Consider the following 20,000-nt stretch of genomic DNA (forward strand, 5'->3'; position numbering starts at 1 on the left):
TTCCTATCAACTCGACACAACCTTCCAGATAAATATTCCTTCTTCTTCAATGACACTTAATATTCTCCTTCTTGTACGCTGATCATGAGTCTATCCTTTATTAACTTTATTATCTTAACTAGAAACTGCACAGCTCATCAATGGCTAAAAAAAATGTTTTTATTTGGTGAGGCTTTCTGAGTCGTCTCCGCCAGTTTTTCATCCCCACCCTCAGTTCCTAACTCTGTACAGTGGCCTTATCCGTCCATATATGGAATATGCTTCACATGTACGGGAAGGTTCCACTCATATCACTATTTTATAGGTGAAATCAAAAGCATATTGTCTTGTCAACGCCTTTCCTCGACCTGACTGTCTTCTGCTTCTTTCTCATCGCCGCAGTGCTACACCTCTTGTTATCTTCTACCGCTATTTTCACGCTGACTGCTCTTCTGATCTTGTTAACTGCATGAGTTCCCTCCCCCCGTGGCTTCTCTACACACGAGTTCCTACTCTCACCCTTATTCTGTCCACCTCCCTAATGCAAGAGTTAACCAGTATTCCCAATCATTCATTCCTCTTTCTGGTAAACTGCGGAACTCCCTGCCTGCTTCTGTATTTCCTCCTTCCTATGACTTGAATTCTTTCACGAGGGAAGCTTCAAGATATTTTTCCTCCGTTTTTCGATAATCCTATTGAATTTTCTTTGGGGACAGAGACTGTAGTGAGCCTTTTTTTTAAGTGTTTTTGTTGCCCTTGGCCATTGCCACTCTTACATAAAAAAAAGTGGTAGTAGCAAGTCGGGTTTGGATGTATTCATAAGTACCGCGTAGAATATAATACAAAAACACTTTGCGCAACACCTGTCAAGATGCCCCACTTAAGCTGTGTGTGTGTGTGTGTGTGTGTGTGTGTGTGTGTGTGTGTCTGTGTGTGCTGCGGGGCTCGCCACTCCCTCGAGCCCCACCAGCCGGAGTTTCCAGTCATCAAGTCTGTGTTCCTCTCAGCAGCGGTGAGTCGTGCGGGTGTTGCAAGTATTCCTCAGGACCTGGGAAGCCCAGCGCCCGCTGCCGCGCTGGATACCACCCAAAGCTAAAACTACCCTTTCCCCCGTTGGCCGCAGTGGTGGCGGGGCGAGGAGGGAGGTGAGATCAAGGGCAGGACAGCGAGCTGGGTATAAAGGCAGCGACACTCTGGACAGGGCATCACACTGACTGAGGCGCTGCTGCCACAACACCCACACCCAACAACAACAACAACAACAACCATGGTGAGTGCTCTCCTCTCACGAGTCTCATTACTCTCCTGCTTCAAAATCTGAACATTTCCATCTCCTCACTGGACTTCCAGCACGCAATTCACAGTGACTTGTGGTCCTCATCTCTGCCGCCCCTGTTGGTGGCTCTGTGCTCCCTCCCTCCTGCACGCCACACATCCCTTCCCTTCAGCACATTTCACTTCCCTTCCCGGTACACCAACACACCCTCCATTGCCGCTCCTCTCAGCACCCCTTCCTCCTCAGCGTGTCTTGGCCGTGCTGTGCGTGCTGGTGCTGATGGCTGCTGCCGTGCTGGCCGGCGGCGGTGGATATTACGGCTCTGGCGGCCGCGGGGGCTTCGGAGGTGGTGGCGGACGCTTCGTCGGCGGCGGAGGCGGCGGCGGACGCTTCGTTGGCGGCGGTGGTGGCAAATTCGGCGGTAGTTTTGGCGGCCTTGGCGGCGGCTTTGGTGAGTGTGTGCACATGTCAGGGTGTGAGGTGTGAGGGTGTGAGGTGTAAGGGTGTCCACAACACAGTGACGATGCAGACAACTCTTGTTCTAATGGTTTTCTCTTTCACCCTCAGGACGCGGCGGCGGCGGCGGCGGCAGTGGTGGTTACGGCTACAGTAAGTAGAGGGGCGGGACGGGGCACAGTGACGGGTACTGACCATAAGAATGACTTGAGGAGTAGCAGCACCAGCAGTAACAGCAGAAGCCGCAGCAGCAGGACTGACTAACATTCCCTTTATCCACAGGCGGTTGAGGCGACACCTCGGCCACGGTCACGATGCTGTCGGCGTGGTGCTGAAGGCAACGCTCCTGAGGACGACGGTGAAGGTGAATGAGAAGGTGCCAATAAAACTTTTTGAACGTGTCCTGTTGTGTTACTTGTCACTCCGGTGGGAAGCAAGGCTGTGTGGGCGGGGAGAGGGAGATGGACTGGAGAGGGGCCTCTTGGTTTTCAGCCACGGAAGGACAGAGCTGGGATGTCCAGCAGGGGCGGGACAGCTTCCTTGAAGACCAAAACGAGGTTCTGTGCAAGTGTGTCGAGACGCACCTCCACCACCACCATCACCACTAGTAACATCAGCAACACCACCACCACCACCACCACCACCATCACCACCACCATTACTGCTGCTGGGGTCTTCCCACTCTTTATCTTCCTCAGTGCTCTTTCCATCTCTTCTCTGTTATACCAGGCAGTAGTTGTAGTTGTAGTGTAAGTAGTACGAACACGTAGTAGTGATGGTAGTGTTGGTAGTGGTGGTGGTGGAGGTGGAAGTGCAGCTGTAGTAGTAGTAGTAATAGTAGTAGTAGTAGTAGTAGTGATAGCGGTGGTAGAAGTAGTAGAAGTAGTAGTAGTAGTAGTGGTAGTACTACTACTACTAGTAGTAGTAGTAGTAGTAGTAGTAGTAGTGGTATTATTATTATTATTATTATTATTATTATTATTATTATTATTATTATTATTATTATTATTATTATTATTATTATCAGTAGTAGTAGTAGTAGTAGTAGTAGTAGTAGTAGTAGTAGTAGTAGTAGTAGTAGCAGTAGTAGTAGTAGTAGTAGTAGTAGTAGTAGTAATAGTAGCATCAGCAGTAATAGTGGTAGTAGTAGTAATTGTTGTTGTTGTTGTTGTTGTAGTTGGTGGTGGTGGTGGTGGTGGTGGTGGTGGTGGCGGTGGTGGTGGTGGTGGTGGTGGTGGTGGTGGTGCTGCTGGTGAAGCTTTTGCTGCTGCTGCTGCTGCTGCTGCTGCTGCTGCTGCTACTGCTGTTGCTGCTGTTGCTGCTGCTGCTGCTGTAATAGTTGTATTGACAGTCAAACAAGATAGAAAAAAAAAAACAATTCAGTGTTTAATGAACAGAATGACTGACCAAAATTTCTGCGTGCCCTCACGAGATGGTAATAGCGCCGTGGGAAGAACCTGTGAACAGTGTTAGCAGTGTTAGGAGAGTCAGAGAGGGAGGATGAGAGGCTGGGTGTTGGTTTGTTGTTCTTATTGTTGTTGTTGTTATAGTTATTATTGGTGATGGTGATGATAATTATATCATTATAATAATAGTAATAATAATAATAATAATAATAATAATAATAATAATAATAATAATAATAATAATAATAATAATAATAATAATATAATAATAATAATAATAATAATAATAATAATATTATTATTATTATTATTATTATCATTATTATTATTATTATTATTATTATTGTTATTGTCATTATTATTATTAGTTGTAGTATTAGTAGTAGTAGTAGTAGCAGCAGCAGAAAAAAAAATATTATGTTTGTGACGGTAAGGATTATGACAGTATAGACAAAAATAACACACACACGCACGCACGCACACACACTAAGCAAGAAAAACAAACCTTCAAAGACACACACACACAAATCATGAATACATGAAAAGGAGCAAAAAATCAAGGAATTAAAGCAACGGTAACAGCCCAATGATGACGAAGGACTTCCGTGACTTGGAGCAGGTAAGGCGAGAGAATCAATTAGGGAAGTAACACAGCAATGCGTGACGCAGCAATAACAGCGGAAAAAAAAAGTGAAACAAGAAATCAAAAATCACTATCCACTCCGTCATATTTCAAAAATGTTTTCTTACTTATTTCTCAATGTTTATATAATGTTTTTTTTTTTTATTCTTGGCTCTGCCATCTGTTGATTTCTGTCAGATATGTGGGTTTATTACTATCTATCATTTATTATTTATTTATTTATTACTTATTATTATTCATTGTTATTATTATTATTATTATTATTATTATTATTATTATTATTATTATTATTATTATTATTATTATTATTATTATTATTATCATTATCATTATTATTATTAGTAGTAGTAGTAGTAGCAGCCGTATTATCATCATCAGCAACAGCAGCAGCAGCAGCAGCAGCAGCAGTAGCAGTACACCACTTCTCCTCTAAACCTCATCTTTTTTTTCCTCACCGAAACGCAGATGCCTCAGGCAACTGACAGTAACACATTCTCTGTTTCCTCCCATTTTTTTCTCTCTTCATTTTCAATTGAAAGTCAGATGTTGTGTCTATGTGCGTCTCAAAGCTCAATTCCTCCATCTGTCAACGTACACAATCTTCCAGATAAATATTCCTCCTTTAATGACATTTAACTTTCCCCTTCTTCTACGTTGAACATCCTCAGTTTATCTTTTAAACTTGTTTTTATCTTAAATGGAAACTGCACAGTTCATCAATGGCTAAAATAACTTTTATGACCTTAGGCTTTCTGAGTCGTCTCCGCCAGTTTTTCACCCTCACCCCCAGTTCCTAACTTTGTACAGGGGGCTTATCCGTCCATATATGGAATATGCTTCACATGTATGGGAAGGTTCCACTCATATCACTATTTTATAGGTGAAATCAAAAGCATATTGTCTTGTCAACGCCTTTCCTCGACCTGACTATCTTCTGCTTCTTTCTCATCGCCGCAGTGCTCCCTCCTCCCGTGGCCTCTCTACACACGAGTTCCTACTCTCACCCTTATTCTGTCCACCTCCCTAATGCAAGAGTTAACCAGTATTCCCAATCATTCATTCCTTTTTCTGGTAAACTGCGGAACTCCCTGCCTGCTTCTGTATTTCCTCCTTCCTATGACTTGAATTCTTTCACGAGGGAAGCTTCAAGATATTTTTCCTCCGTTTTTCGATAAACCTATTGAATTTTCTTTGGGGACAGAGACTGTAGTGAGCCTTTTTTTTTAAGTGTTTTTGTTGCCCTTGGCCATTGCCACTCTTACATAAAAAAAAGTGGTAGTAGCAAGTTGGGTCTGGATGTATTCATAAGTACCGCGTAGAATATAATACAAAAATTACTTTTCGCAACACCTGTCAAGATGCCCCACTTAAGCTGTGTGTGTGTGTGTGTGTGTGTGTGTGTGTGTGTGTGTGTGTGTGTGTGTGTGTGTGTGTGTGTGTGTCTGTGCTGCGGGGCTCGCCACTCCCTCGCGCTCCACCAGCCGGAGTTTCCAGTCATCAAGTCTATGTTCCTTTCAGCAGCTGAGTTGCGCAGGTGTTGCAAGTATTCCTCGGGACCTGGGAAGCCCAGCGCCCGCTGCCCCGCGGAGTACCATCCTGTGCTGTGGGCGCCCCTCCCCCTGTGTGCCGCGGTGGTGGCGGGGCGAGGAGGGAGGTGAGATCAAGGGCAGGACAGCGAGCTGGGTATAAAGGCAGCGACACTCTGGACAGGGCATCACACTGACTGAGGCGCTGCTGCCACAACACCCACACCCAACAACAACAACAACAACCATGGTGAGTGCTCTCCTCTCACGAGTCTCATCACTCTCCTGCTTCAAAATCTGAACATTTCCATCTCCTCACTGGACTTCCAGCACGCAATTCACAGTGACTTGTGGTCCTCATCTCTGCCGCCCCTGTTGGTGGCTCTGTGCTCCCTCCCTCCTGCACGCCACACATCCCTTCCCTTCAGCACATTTCACTTCCCTTCCCGGTACACCAACACACCCTCCATTGCCGCTCCTCTCAGCACCCCTTCCTCCTCAGCGTGTCCTGGCCGTGCTGTGCGTGCTGGTGCTGATGGCTGCCGCCGTGCTGGCCGGCGGCGGTGGATATTACGGCTCTGGCGGCCGCGGGCGCTTCGGAGGTGGTGGCGGACGCTTCGTCGGCGGCGGCGGCGGCGGCGGACGCTTCGGCGGCGGTGGTGGCAAATTCGGCGGCGGTAGTTTTGGCGGCCTCGGCGGCGGCTTTGGTGAGTGTGTGCACATGTCAGGGTGTGAGGTGTGAGGGTGTGAGGTGTGAGGGTGTCCGCAACACAGTGACGATGCAGGCAACTCTTGTTCTAGTGGTTTTCTCTTTCACCCTCAGGACACGGCGGCGGCGGCGGCAGCGGTGGTTACGGCTACAGTAAGTAGAGGGGCGGGACAGGGCAGAGTGACGGGTACTGAACATAAGAATGACTTGAGGAGTAGAAAAAGCAGCTGCAGCAGCAGCAGCAGCAGCAGCAGCAGCAGGTCTGATTGACGCTCCCTTTATCCACAGGTGGTTGATGCAACACCACGGCCACGGTCACGACGCTGGCGGCGTGCTGCTGACGGCGACGCTCCTGACGATGACGGTGAAGGTGAATGTGAAGGCGCCAATAAAACTGTTTGAATGTGTCCTGTTGTGTTACTTGTGCGTCCCTTCGGCGGGAAGGAGCGTTGTGTGGGCGGGGGAGAGGTAGGGGGGACTGGAGAGGGGCCTTTTGGTTTTCAGGCACGGAAGGGCAGGGCTGGGATGTTCATCAGATTCGGCACTGCCTTCCTGAGGACCAATGCGAGGCCTAGCGCCAGTGTGTTAAGAAGAAGCACCACCACCACCACCACCAGCAACACTACCTCCACGACCACCACCAGCACCACCATCACCATCAGCACCACCACCACCGCAACCACCACCACCACCACCACCACCACCACCACCTCCACCACCTCTTGTGTTACTGGAATTTTATTACTCTCCATCTTCCTCAGTACTCTTTCCGCTATTTCTCTCTCATTAATATCAACCACAGTCTTCCTTGCAATGCGTCTCCTCTAAATCTTTGTCACTTTCCTCACTAAGTTACTGCTAAAAATGTCTCTTCTGTCTCGCCTTCACATGCATTTGATTCTGTAACACGCGTCCATCTTTCACAGCTCTAACATTATTCGTCTTTCATGCCTCTTCTTTTGTGTCGCTCTTGACTCCTGCTTTCTTGAGTATCTTTTCTCCTTTTCTTGTATTGAGGCTTTCATACTTAAGTCTCTCTAACTGCTGTGTTGCCTGTCTTTTTATCTTCTTGTGTCATCCTTATCAAGTGTCATTAGCGTTATTACGTAGTTTTTTCATCCCTTGAATACACTCTCTCTCTCTCTCTCTCTCTCTCTCTCTCTCTCTCTCTCTCTCTCTCTCTCTCTCTCTCTCTCTCTCTCTCTCTCTCTCCCATAACCAAGGAACTGCTGGGACAAATTAGATTGGCAGAAAAATCTTAAAATCACCAAGGCCAGATGAAATATATCCCAAGGCATTAAAAGAAAGCAAGAACGTTGTTAGTCGTTTCTTTAATCCCTTTATAAGACCAGTGCATTGAGGAGAGGTGCCGCTGATGGGAAGACAAATATATATGTTTCAGATTTTTATGAAAGAAGATAAAACGTTAATGTCGAACTACCAGCCCTTCAGCCTCACTTCAATTGCAGGCAAGTTAATGGAGTCAATAATCGCGAAGCATTACTAAGCATACTAAGCAATAATTCAGACAAGAATTTGTGGGTAAAGGATTATCAACTTGGATTGGTGAGGGAGAAGTTATGCCCCTCAAACGTTTTCTTTACATTGTGTGTGTGTGTGTGTGTGTGTGTGTGTGTGTGTGTGTGTGTGTGTGTGTGTGTGTGTGTGCTCTGGCCAGGGACAGCAGCAAAAAACCTGCTATTGTAACTTATTTCGAAACGTTTTCATACACTGTTTCATTAAATTTTTTCAGCCTCTTTCTTTTTCCCTTCCTCCTTCCTCCTGCACTCCAAAGACAAGGAACAGAAGGAGAGGGAAGAAACAGGGAACACATGAGAGTTATTTGGGAAAGAAGGAAGAGAGGACTAGGGAGATCATAAAGAGGAGGGAGTGAAGAAGTGACAAAGGAAAGATAGCAAGCAACAGCGACTAAAAAAAAAAAAAGAAAGAAAGAAAAAACTACTATTTATTTATTTATTTATTTATTTTATTTTATTTTATTTATTTATTTATTTATTTATTTATTTATTTTTGTTTGTTCTCAAAACGAGGTTATAGATTGTTGCCCAGAGCCGTGTGTGTGTGTGTGTGTGTGTGTGTGTAGCCAATTTCCAAGCGGTATTCCCTGTCTTTACCAGTACATTTTTTCCTTCAGTCTACAGCCTTGTACAAACAACTTCTCCCCGGCACTGTCCTTCTCTTCCCCCATCCCCCCTCCCCAGTTGCAACACCAGACCACTACCACAACAAACCCACATCTCTGTCCCTCACCACCTCACATTTTCTTCTTCTTCTTGTCTGCAATGGTAATGATGGCGATGATGGTGATGATGAGGAGCATAATGACGATGGTATCCTATCATATCATTCACCACAACACGTACCCTCATAGGACTGCAGCGTGCATGTCTACACAGGCACACAGACACGTGCATGCATGTAAGGAGCGGTTACAGTATACAAAGGTTTCTCAGTAAGTGCGTATATCTGTGGTTCCGAGAATTTTTTTTCAGCTTGTTACCCAGTATAATACATTAGGTGTGTTACCCTTCACAAAATTAATGTTGCCAAATACTGATATACGTTAAATTAAAAAGCATATTCAGCATAGGAAGAATGTAACAGTGGGTAAATAGCAACTATACCGTACAGGGCAGCACACAACCATACCTGCTGATGCTCACACAGAAAATGACAGAGTGAAACAGAGGCAGGCTGAGGCTGAAGCTGAGGCAGTGCGTGACACGTACTGGACGCGTCGTGATCAGAGTTGCTGAGTGACTGTCCTGAAGCGTGTCTGTCAAAACACTCTTAGCCTGCCACACACAGATTTTTTGGGTTTAGTAGTTTTGAATGTTTATTGATATTCGGTTTAACTTAATTATAATAGATTTGCTTCACAACTTTACATACTAAGTTAATGGCAGATACTGCAATGTTTTCTTCATTTCCAGAACTCTTCACTTTTTTGCTTTATTTGTCTACCCCAGAAAAATTATTATATTATCAACAGGGGATAATTTTCCCCCAGTTTTGCGAACCACTGGTGTAGATAAAGCAAACTCAATAGAGGCCAGCAAGCGCCCCTACCCACATCGCCCCGCCCCGCCCCGCTCCGTGCAGTGTGTTGGAGTTTCCGCGAAGGCACCAGATGACCCCCGGGAAGCCCGTTGCGTCACCGTCTCATGGCAATATGCCGAGCAACCGCCACCACATCGCAGGCCGGGGGACGGGAGGGGGAAGGGGCGGGGCCGTTACTGGAAGGCGGTGTTTCAGGATCAAACAGGATTAGCGAAGGAGTGGCTGGGAAGCACGGAAGGGAGTGCAGGGTGGGGGAGCGAGGGGGAGGGGGCGGTGGATACAGTGGGGATGAGCGGTCAAGGATCGGGCAACAGGATGGGTATAAAGGCAGCAACACCCCAGCCAGGGCATCACTGACTCAACTGCTGCTACAACAATACCCACAACAACAACAACAACAACAACCATGGTGAGTGCTCTCCTCTCACAAGTCTCTTCACTCTCGTGCTTCAAAATCTGAACATTTCCATCTCCTCACTGGACTTCCAGCACACAGTTCACAATGACTTCTGGCCCTCATCTCTGCCGCCCTTATTGGAGGCTCTGTGCTCCCTCCTTTCCTCCCTCTCTCCTGCACGCCACACCTCCCTTTCCGCCACACCATCACGCCCTCCATTGCTGCCCCTCTTAACACTCTTTCCCCGCAGCGTGTCCTGGCAGTGTTGTGCGTGCTGGTGCTAATGGCGGCCGCCGTGCTGGCCGGTGTTGGCTACTACAGTTCTGGCAGCGGTGGAAGGCGCTTCGGCGGTGGAGGCCTTGGGGGTGGCAGATTCAGCGGTGGCGGCTTCGGCGGTGGCAACTTTGGGGGTGGTGGCTTCGGAGGAGACTTTGGAGGCGGTTCCTTTGGTGGTGAGTGTGTGGGTGTGACGGTGTGAGTGTGTGAGTGTGCGTGGATGTGAGGTTGTGTGTGTGTGTGTGTGTGTGTGTGTGTGTGTGTGTGTGTCTGTGTGTGTGTGTGTGTGTGTGTGTGTGTGAGGTTGTGTGTGGGTGTGTGGATGTGAGGGTGTGAGGGTGTGAGGGTGTGAGGGTATGAGGGCCTGTGGGTGTCCATAACACTGGCAACGTACTCGACTGCTGTTCTAATAAGTTTCTCCTTCACCTTCAGGAAGCTTCGGCGGCGGCAGGGGCTATTACGGTGAGTAGCGGGACGGGGCGGGGCGGGGCAAGGGACGCTGCACTTGGAGCATGGAAGTTCTTGAAGATGGACGGTATATTCAGAGTGACGGTAGAAACACCGACTGACGCCGCCTTGTTTTCACAGGTCATTGAGGCGACACCGCGGGCACGATCACGGCAAGACTCCTGACGGCGACGGTGAAGGTGAATGTGAAGTGGCCAATAAAGCTATCTTGATGTGTCTTCTTGTGTTATTCGTCCCATCAACATGAGAGAGGGAGATGCGGCAGGGGTGGGCGGGGCAGACGGGGTTGGCCATATCACAGCAGGCAACAAAAGGCAAGGCAGGCAGCGAGATGCACTCAGGTAAAGGGGTGAAGGTAGCGTGAGTGTCCTACTGTCCTGATGAGTGTGGCTCTACAGACGCTCACCAGGCAGCACTCCGGATGACTCTTTCCAATGGACACCTCATCCAATACTTTTCATCCACCACTTTTCATCCAACACTTTTCATTCAACACTTTTCATCCAACACTTTTCATTCAACACTTTTCATTCACCACTTTTCATCCAACACTTTTCATTCAACACTTTTCATTCAACACTTTTCATCCAACACTTTTTCATCCAACACTTTTCATCCAACACTTTTCATCCAACACTTTTCATCCAACCCTTTTCATTCAACACTTTTCACACAACAACTTCCAGCCAACAATTCAGCCAACACTCCTACACCTGCCAATCTTGGTCTAACTCTACAAACGGGTGGAAAAAATGACGAAAATTCCCCTTTAATGGGTCTTTAGGAAAACAGCACTCCATCGAAAGCGGTGTTACTTTGAGTATTAAATGATGTAAAGACGAAAGTGAGAATACATGAGAGTATCAACAAAAAAAAAAAAAAACGAGAGAAAAAAAAAAGAAACGTCGCTAATACTAAACGCAAATATACTCAATAGAAAAAAAAAAAAAAAGGAGAACAGTTGATAGGAGTTTCGTATTAAAAGAAGAGCAAACAATTAAAAAAAAACATACCTGATAAAAAAATAAACAAACCAAAAAAAAAAATATTACATAAAATACAGAAAAAAATATGAAATACACAATAAACACAAATGCAACAAAAATAAAATGCCAACAAGGAAAAAAACAAAAAAACAAAACAATAATAATAATAATAAACATGGTAAAAAAAATATATATAAACATCAGCAGATCAATTCAATGAAATCACAGAAAAATTAAATACAATAAAAAAATATATAAAAAAAACGAGGGTAAAATATTAATTACTACTTTACTCGTGATCTTTACAACGCTAGCCCATAATAAAGTAAAGAAAGGAATAAGAAACAAGAAAAAAATAAAAACTCAAGGTGTTTCATCACATACCTGCTTCCTCCTTCACCTGTCCTTTCGGTTCATTAGTCTTACCTGTGAGAGACATAAAGAAATAAAAGTTTTAGTATATATTAATGCTCTCTCTCTCTCTCTCTCTCTCTCTCTCTCTCTCTCTCTCTCTCTCTCTCTCTCTCTCTCTCTCTCTCTCTCTCATATATATGCACACACACACACACACACACACACACACACACATACTGACAAACAAAAGAAAGGGAAAGAGGAGAGGAGAGAAGACAAAAGGGAAGGTGAGAGGAGGCAAGAAGAGGGAAGAAGAGTTTAACCAGTGGGGAGGGAGGGAAAAAACAAAAAAAAATTAATTTAAATGAAGGAAAAGAGGGATAGAAGGGAAGAAAGGAGAGTTAAGGAAATAGGAGAAGAAGGAGGATGAGGAAATGGGGGATGATGGGAGCAAAGTATGAAGGAAGTGAGTGAGTGAGTGAGGTTGAGAATAAAAGTAAAAAAAAAAAAAGGAGGAGGAGAAAGAATGAGGAAAATAACGTGGACAGAGATAGATGAGAGGCGAGTGAGAGGGGAACGGTGAGAGGGAGAGGAAGGAGTATAGGGATGACTGACCTCACCAAGCCACACCCCTACCCCCCCTGCTCCTTCACCCCTTCACTGGAAAGACCGAAATTCCGTCAGACAAGTGAAAAATCTGAAAAAAAATTGGAAAATGTGAGAAATGCAAAAAAAAAAAAAAGAACACATGGAAAATATTTGCAACGTAAGGAGGATGTAAAAGAGAGAGAGAGAGAGAGAGAGAGAGAGAGAGAGAGAGAGAGAGAGAGAGAGAGAGAGAGAGAGAGAGAGAGAATCTTTGCCCCAGAGAAGACCCAGGCAATGGTGATCTGCCGCTCCCCCGTTGCCGAGCCAGCTGTAGAAGGAAGGTTACTCTTTGGGGTGTTCCTCTCCCACTTCACGATACCATTAAGATTTTAGGAGTGGAGGCAGATCGAGGGCTACTGTTTGATGACCATGTTGCCAAAAAGCCTCCCCACAGAGTCTCCGCCTTACGCAGGCCAGCCAGTTTCCTCGACAGGAGAGGCAGGTTTCTACTCTACAAGGCTGTGATAAGGCCTTACTTAGAGTACGCTGCCCTCTCTTGGATGTCGAGTGCCGCCTCACACACCAAGAAACTGGACAGCATTCAGCAACGAGCCCTGTGACTGGTGAATGCTGCTGACCCACCTGCACAGTCTGAGCCTGTGAGCCCCCTTCACTCACTGGAACACCGCAGGGATGTTGTGGCGCTAGTGGTGTTTAGTAAGGCTCAGGTGCAGAAGGTGCTACACCTGGCTAGATTACGTCAGCCTCTAAGGGTCACTAAGCGAAGCACGAGAACGGTCCTCACGAGTGGAGGTGCCACGTTCCCATGCCAGCCAACGTCAAAGAGCATTTGTGGGCCGAGAATCCCGGATGTGGAACTGTTTTACCGCAGTCATCCCTCACGTCCTTGAAATGAACACACAGTGCCGAACTGGCAGCCCACAAGTGGAGAGGCTCGCGGCCCACCCCACTGGCGCTAGTCATGCAATGAAAACCCGGGTGAATAGCGAACAATTTATCAATATATTGTTGTGCAGTGGATACTGAAACGTGAAAAGTACAACGATATGTATAAATATGTGTATAAGCTGTAGTCTTAGGTTTTAAATAACTTTAAATATGTTTATTGTAGAACAACTAGTGTTTTTGCCCTTAAGATACGTGGTACACAATAATGTACCTTTGGGCTCCTTCTGTATATGTATTCATATACGTAAACTTGTTTAAATAAAGAGAGAGAGAGAGAGAGAGAGAGAGAGAGAGAGAGAGAGAGAGAGAGAGAGAGAGAGAGAGAGAGAGAGAGAGAGAGAGAGAAAGAGTTCCGTTGCAGACTTTTATGATTCTTGAAAAATCTCCTTCCTTGTACTATTTATCTTCTTTACCTTTCTCCTTTCTTCCTTTTTTTTCTTTCTTTTCGTATCACTTCTTTACACTCTTCTTTCCTTTCCTTTGCTCGTTTTCTCTTCTCTATATAATCCTTTCCATGATCCTTTCTCTCCTTTCCTGGCCTTCTCTCTTTCTTTTTCCTCTCTTGAAGCTTTCCCTCATTCGTGTGAGTGTGTGTGTGTGTGTGTGTGTGTGTGTGTGTGTGTGTGTCTGTGCGCCCTTCGTCACGCTCAACAGGGACAAACAACCTTCGTCACAAAGTCACGCACGAACACCCCCACTTTCACCCCCCACCCACTTCTATCCCTAACCCCCCCCCAGCTTGGCCCCCTTCCAACTCTCAGCGCACTCCCTCTCTCTCCCTCTTTCTCTTTCTCCCGTCTCCCAGAATTCTCATAAAGAAGAAATGCGTGCCACACCCATCATCCATAATTCCCTGCCTTACTCTTGTCGTAATCATAAAAAAAACACCAAGAAGAGATGAAACATGAAGGATAGACAAGAAACGAGAATGAAGGAGGGAAAAATGGAGAAGGAAGTAAGAAAGTAGAGGAAGGTGAAATTCATAAGTGCCGTTCAGGGAATTTAAGGACGCAAAAGACGGAATAGAGAAATATACCGCACTAATCTATGCTGTCGCGTCTCAAGAGTTAAGCAGTCTATCTATCTATCTATCTATCTGTCTATATCTATCTATCTATCACTGTATATATGTTTTTTTTTCACTGCCTCTTTCATTCACCTTATTACTCTGTTACAGTTTTCCTTCTCTTCATATTTCCAAAAAAGTTATCACGATTTTCTGCTCTTTTCTTTCTTTACTTACAAATTCAGAAGTCTTGTAACAATCTTTTCTTTGTTCAGCATTAATTTTCCCTCCATCTCTTTATATAACCTTCAAAGTAAACACCTTAATCCCTCTCGCCTTTCCTTGATCCTTCTCCTCCTCCTCCTTCTCCCCCTCCCCCTCCTCCTCTTTCCTTCAGGACCAGGGGAGCGAAACAGATGTACTTAATCTCCTCTTTACGGTTCTATTTCGGAAAGGTTCGTCACGGTGCCTCCCAAATGCCTTCCTTCCTCTCAATCACTCTCCCCCCACCACCCACCCACACGCCATCACCTCACACTCACTCACTCACTCAGTCACTCTCACTCACTCACTCATATTAAGTACGTACTTTTACTGCCTCCCATTTCCTCTTCCTTGACTCTCTCTCTCTCTCTCTCTCTCTCTCTCTCTCTCTCTCTCTCTCTCTCTACATGTGTAGTTCGTATTTTTCTTCGTTTTTTCTTCTAATTTCAGTTTTTTTTTTTCCGTTTTGTTGATTAACTTTTTTGTTGTTGTTTTGTTTTTGGTTTTGGTTTCTACGTATCTTTATCATCTCTCTCTCTCTCTCTCTCTCTCTCTCTCTCTCTCTCTCTCTCTCTCTCTCTCTCTCTCTCTCTCTCTCCTCTCTCTCTCTCTCTCTCTCTCTCTCTCAAGGTCGTTTCGGTAGTCGGCTTCGAAATCGTCGGTCACACGAACATGGTTTTGAGAATTTTGAACACTCACTTCCCCCGAGAGAGAGAGAGAGAGAGAGAGAGAGAGAGAGAGGAGAGAGAGAGAGGAGAGAGAGAGAGAGAGAGAGAGAGAGAGAGAGAGAGAGAGGATCATTACCCACCATCCTCTCGCGACACGCCCAGGCAAAGGAGGAGGAGGAGAGGGGGGGAGGAAGTGCACTGGTTGAGGAGTTTCGGGTGGAATGAATATAAATGGTTTGCTTCTGATCCACCTCCATCAAATCCACTTCGTCCCTCATCTCCTCCACATCTCCACATCCTCCACCTGGAACCATGGTGAGTACAGTGGATACTAAAGGAGATAAAAAAAAATGGAAGTAGAATCAGTTTGTGCCTATAGAGGAGATGGTATTAAGTGTCAATTACTTTATCAACAGCCTACACAGTTTTTCGTTCTTTCTTTGTGTTCTTTGGTGGTAGAGTGGAAGTGCGGTAAGATTAACCCTATTACTACTATATGCAAGAATTTACAGCACTAAAAACAATGAATGGATATTTAAAAGCTTCTACTGTGCAGGAAAAAAAAGGATAAAAGAGAAGATTTTGCAATTTCTAGGTAGTGCAGTGTGTTGGAGGTGGTTGTACATTAAGAGTGGGGTGTTTCAGAGTGGTTAGTAATTAAGGAGAAAATGTGCCAGATAGCAGTGGAAGGGTTTAAGTCAATTTGTAAGGGGATAAGAGGCGGTGTTAAGTAAAAGGGGTTAAGGGAGGATAAGGGAGGTAAGAATGTCAGGAAGGAATATAGGGAAGATATTATAGGAAGTCAAAGTAGTAGTAGTAGTAGTAGTAGTAGTAGTAGTAGTAGTAGTAAGTTTTTCTAGCTCATCCTTGCAATTCACAATCCTATTCATGTCCTGTACTAGTAATTCTATGTCCTATTTTCTTCCTAGTTATCCTTCACCCCTATAGTATCGTCGTGATGTCCAAAAAACACCAGTATCCTACTAATACTAACATCCAACGATCCTAATCCTAGTCAGATCCTATTAATCCTTTCAAAATATCCTACGTATCATACCAATCCAGATGTCCCAATAATATCCTAATTTTCTCTAAGTGTCCTATAAATACTAGCATCCTACGATCTTATATCCATCCTTGTCACCATATCCTTCCATCCTTAACCAGAATATTCTACGTGTCCTAGTAATCCTGATGTCCCGATAAGCATCCTAGAATCTTAAATTTATCCTTATAGTCACCATGTCCTTTTTCACCCTTTTCCAGAATGTTCTACGTGTCCTTATACCCCTGATGTCCCTAGTGGCCGTGTCCTTAGCCACAGGGAAAGCATCCAGCTCCATCACCTCCTACTCCGGGATAGGACACGGGGGTGGAATAGGAGGGGGTACGGGAAAGGATACAGCGTAGGACATGGCATTGGATACGGAAATGGAGGCTCTCTTGGCTATGGTGTTGGTCTGCTGGGCGGTGGAGGCGTAGGTGGAGGGCTAGGTGGATATGGGTATGGCTATGGTAATGGGATAGGATATGGGTATGGCAATGGTGGACTGGGAAATGGATACAACTTGTACACCATTGTCGGGTACGGTGGTCTTGGGGGTATTGGTGATGGTGGTCTTGGTGGTGGGTATGGTGGATATGGTGGTGGGTATGGTGGGTATGGTGGCTATGGGAATGGTATTGGCAATGGTTATACTACTGTTACCTATGGCACTGGTATTGGTGATGGTATTGGTGGGGGTATTGGCGGGGGTATTGGTGGGGGTATTGGTGGGGGTATTGGTGGGTATGGTGGAGGTATTGGTGGGTATGGTGTTGGTGTTGATGGTGGCTATGGTGGCGGGTATGGTGGCGGGTATGGTGGCGGGTATGGTGGCTACACGACTTATGATGGTGGTTATGGCAGTGGCGGTAGCATTGGACATGGAGGAGGGCTCGGCGGCTCAGTGTCCTACGGCTACGGTGAGTGAGCAGGTGTTGTGTTTGTAATTAAGGTGTGAATGGCAAAGTGAAAAAAAAAAAAGTGCAGGTGTTTTTTTTTTTTTTGTGATTATTGTCAAAGTTTGAGGTGGTAAATGAGATAATCTTGATGAAATTACGAGGGGAAAGTAAATTAAATGTAAAAAAAGAGTAAAGAAGTGAAGGATTTTGAGATATAAATGCAAGTAGTGATAATAATAATAATAATAATAATAATAATAATAATAATAATAATAATAATGATGATGAGGCACAATTCAGTTATTTATCAACTCTGCCACTAATCTGAACAAAACATGAAAAATATCGAAGTTTCTCCAATAATCACGTTTTCTCTCACTCCCTTCTCTCCTCCTCCTCCTCCTCCTCCTCCTCCTCCTCCTCCACCTCCGCCTCCGCCTCTGCCTACCTACGCCGCCTCCTCCTCTTCCTTCTCCTCCTCCTCCTCCTCCTCCTCCTCCTCCTCCTCCGCCTCTGCCTACCTACGCCGACGCCTCCTCCTCCTCCTCCTCTTCTTCCTCTTCCTCCACACCCCTCTGTAGGAACCGGCGTAGGAAAAGGACACAGCAGCAGTCACACAGTCGTTGTTAAGAAAGGTAAGTACGTGTGTGTGTGTGTGTGTGTGTGTGTGTGTGTTCATATTAGTAAGTAGTATTTGTTTGCCTGTCCGTCTAACTCTGTCTTTATATGTATGTATGTATGTGTGTATGTATGTATGTATGTTTCTCTCTTCTTCTTCAGGTTATAGTAGTGGTGGTTATGGTGGTGGCAGCAGCTACAGCAAGGGATATGGTGAGTATGATTATTATTATTATTATTATTATTATTATTATTATTATTATTATTATTATTATTATTATTATTTCAACAACGGTCAAACTAAACCAAAAGTAAATTAAAACAAAGTAGTAAAGTAAAGAAGTAAAACAAAGCAACACACACACACACACACACACACATACACACACACACACACACTTCCTCTATAACTCCCAACAGTATGACTTGTATGTTTAAGCAAGAGATATTCAAGAAAAAAGGAAACACACACAAAAAAAAAAAAAGAACAAAAAAAAAAAATATCAAACTTCTATTCTTTTCAACAACTACTGCTCCTTTTCTTATTCCTTTCTTGAATAAACTAACACACCCTTTATTTTTTTACCATTCCAGTGACCGACTAAACTATTTCTCACATATAAGAGAGAGAGAGAGAGGAGAGAGAGAGAGAGAGAGAGAGGAGAGAGAGAGAGAGAGAGAGAGAGAGAGAGAGAGAGAGAGAGAGAGAGAGAGAGAGAGAGATGGTTTCACATTTTCAAACAATAACCTTATGAAACTCAATTATATCGAAACCACGAGAAAATATCAAAACATAAAATGAATTCCTTTTTTAACCGCAATAGAAGTGCTCAGATAATAACTTCCTCCTGCGCCTCCTTCAGGATACAAGTAAGGAGGGGAAGGACACAAGGAGGGGGAGAGGAAGTCCTTGGGAACACCTGGTCTCAGTCCACTCCTAGTCTTGTTCCTGAGTCTTTCACGTCCTCTTCCTTAAGTTTGAAGCATCAGGGGAAGGATGAAAGAGGAATGGAAAGAAGGAAGAGGAAGCAGAAGGAAAGTGATGAGAAAAGATGAAGAAGAGAAGTGAAGGAAGAGGAAGAGAAGGAGAAAGGAAGAAGAAGAAGAAAGAGGACTCAAGCAGCATGATCTCCAGTACACACACACACACACACACAAACACACACACCAGAAATGTTCCACTTTTTATATAATTTTCATTGGTTAAATTTCTCAAACTTCAACATCATATGAAAAGAAATGTAGTTCCTAACACCTGTAGCTTACTGATATCCTCTCCTTGTACCACCTCTAACCTTACTTTCATCGCCTTTTCTTACTACTACTTAACCATTAACACCTGATTTTTATTACCTTATTTGTATTTTTTTTTTTTTATCATTTTAAGATAGTTTGTAGATGTCTTTTTGTATTGACTGTATTTTCCCGTTTCCGTATCTGCCATTCACCTGTCCGGAAGAGGTGGACAGGTGGAGCCGGACAGGTGAGAGCATGAGAGGAAAGGCAGGAAATGTGAAGCTAATCATGAAATATCGAAGCAATAAAATTAACAAGCATCATTTGTTTATAGTTTTTGTACCTGTGTGTGTGTGTGTGTGTGTGTGTGTGTGTGTGGTAATCCGATTCTTAAAAGGTCTTCAGATTTTTTTTTGTTACAACAACAACAACAAAAACATCAACAATTATGAAAACTATAAAAACACACACATACGCACACTTTGTCACCTCTTGAGAACCGCAAGGTCTGTTGTGGCCTGTTTTTCTATGTTTTCCATGTAACACACAAAACAACCATCAAAGCCTCATAACCTAAGAACATAAGAAATAAGGGAAGCTGCAAGAAGCCATCAGGCCTACATGTGGCAGTCCCTGTATGAAATATACCTACCTATTTCCACCTATCATCCCCATCCATAAATCTGTCTAATCTTCTCTTAAAAGCTCCCTAATGACTCAGCACTAACAACTTGATTACTGAGTTCGTTCCTTTCACCTACCACTCTATTTGAGGACACATTCCTTCCTATCTCTTTTTTTAATCTAAATTTTTCAAGCTTAAAACCGTTATTTCTTGTTCTATCCTGATTACTGATCCTAAGAATTTTGTTTATGTCCCCCTTCTTATAACCATTATACCACTTAAAGATTTCTATCAGATCCCCTCTTAACCTACGTCTTTCTAAAGAATGTAAATTTAACAGCTTCAGACTCGCTTCGTAAGGGATACTCCTGATCCCCTGTATCCTTTTAGTCATTCTCCTTTGTACTGATTCCAATACCTTTATATCCTTCCTGTAATATGGGGACCAGAACTGCACAGCATAGTTCAGATGAGGTCTAACCAGCTTCCAATATAACTTTAATATTACTTAGGGACTTCTACTTT

The 20,000-nt window shown here is 44.5% G+C and overlaps 3 protein-coding genes and 1 long non-coding RNA gene across 4 annotated transcripts; all 4 read left to right on the forward strand.

Moving 5' to 3' along the window:
• The first annotated feature begins 1,106 nt into the window (after positions 1–1,106).
• On the forward strand, positions 1,107–2,112 carry LOC135110374 (uncharacterized). The gene is made up of 4 exons (XM_064022637.1): positions 1,107–1,249; positions 1,502–1,706; positions 1,823–1,864; positions 1,994–2,112. The coding sequence occupies exons 1-4, from the start codon at positions 1,247–1,249 to the stop codon at positions 1,999–2,001; spliced, it is 258 nt and encodes an 85-aa protein (XP_063878707.1). The 5' UTR covers positions 1,107–1,246; the 3' UTR covers positions 2,002–2,112.
• Positions 2,113–5,390: 3,278 nt separating this feature from the next.
• Positions 5,391–6,402, forward strand: LOC135110376 (probable H/ACA ribonucleoprotein complex subunit 1). Its single transcript, XM_064022639.1, has 4 exons — positions 5,391–5,536; positions 5,789–5,993; positions 6,110–6,148; positions 6,284–6,402. The coding sequence occupies exons 1-4, from the start codon at positions 5,534–5,536 to the stop codon at positions 6,289–6,291; spliced, it is 255 nt and encodes an 84-aa protein (XP_063878709.1). The 5' UTR covers positions 5,391–5,533; the 3' UTR covers positions 6,292–6,402.
• A 2,964-nt stretch (positions 6,403–9,366) lies between these two features.
• Positions 9,367–10,433, forward strand: LOC135110377 (uncharacterized). Its single transcript, XR_010273222.1, has 4 exons — positions 9,367–9,485; positions 9,724–9,925; positions 10,182–10,211; positions 10,338–10,433. It is a non-coding gene; the product is annotated as an uncharacterized LOC135110377 (long non-coding RNA).
• Positions 10,434–12,163: 1,730 nt separating this feature from the next.
• On the forward strand, positions 12,164–19,173 carry LOC135110112 (uncharacterized). The gene is made up of 6 exons (XM_064022067.1): positions 12,164–12,245; positions 12,539–12,761; positions 16,290–17,017; positions 17,578–17,631; positions 17,777–17,827; positions 18,478–19,173. The coding sequence occupies exons 1-6, from the start codon at positions 12,164–12,166 to the stop codon at positions 18,486–18,488; spliced, it is 1,149 nt and encodes a 382-aa protein (XP_063878137.1). The 3' UTR covers positions 18,489–19,173.
• The last annotated feature ends 827 nt before the right edge of the window (positions 19,174–20,000 follow it).

This window comes from Scylla paramamosain, chromosome 20 (assembly GCF_035594125.1).
Source record: "Scylla paramamosain isolate STU-SP2022 chromosome 20, ASM3559412v1, whole genome shotgun sequence".
In the NCBI taxonomy this organism is placed as follows: domain Eukaryota; kingdom Metazoa; phylum Arthropoda; class Malacostraca; order Decapoda; family Portunidae; genus Scylla; species Scylla paramamosain.

Bases quoted from the DNA above. Each gene is read 5' to 3' on its own strand.
- LOC135110374 (XM_064022637.1), top strand. The intron at 1,707-1,822 runs GTGAGTGTGTGC...TTTCACCCTCAG, and splicing joins CGGCCTTGGCGGCGGCTTTG to GACGCGGCGGCGGCGGCGGC.
- LOC135110376 (XM_064022639.1), top strand. The intron at 5,994-6,109 runs GTGAGTGTGTGC...TTTCACCCTCAG, and splicing joins CGGCCTCGGCGGCGGCTTTG to GACACGGCGGCGGCGGCGGC.
- LOC135110112 (XM_064022067.1), top strand. From the start codon at position 12,164: ATGACTGACCTCACCAAGCCACACCCCTACCCCCCCTGCTCCTTCACC. The intron at 17,018-17,577 runs GTGAGTGAGCAG...ACCCCTCTGTAG, and splicing joins CTCAGTGTCCTACGGCTACG to GAACCGGCGTAGGAAAAGGA. The intron at 17,632-17,776 runs GTAAGTACGTGT...CTTCTTCTTCAG, and splicing joins CACAGTCGTTGTTAAGAAAG to GTTATAGTAGTGGTGGTTAT.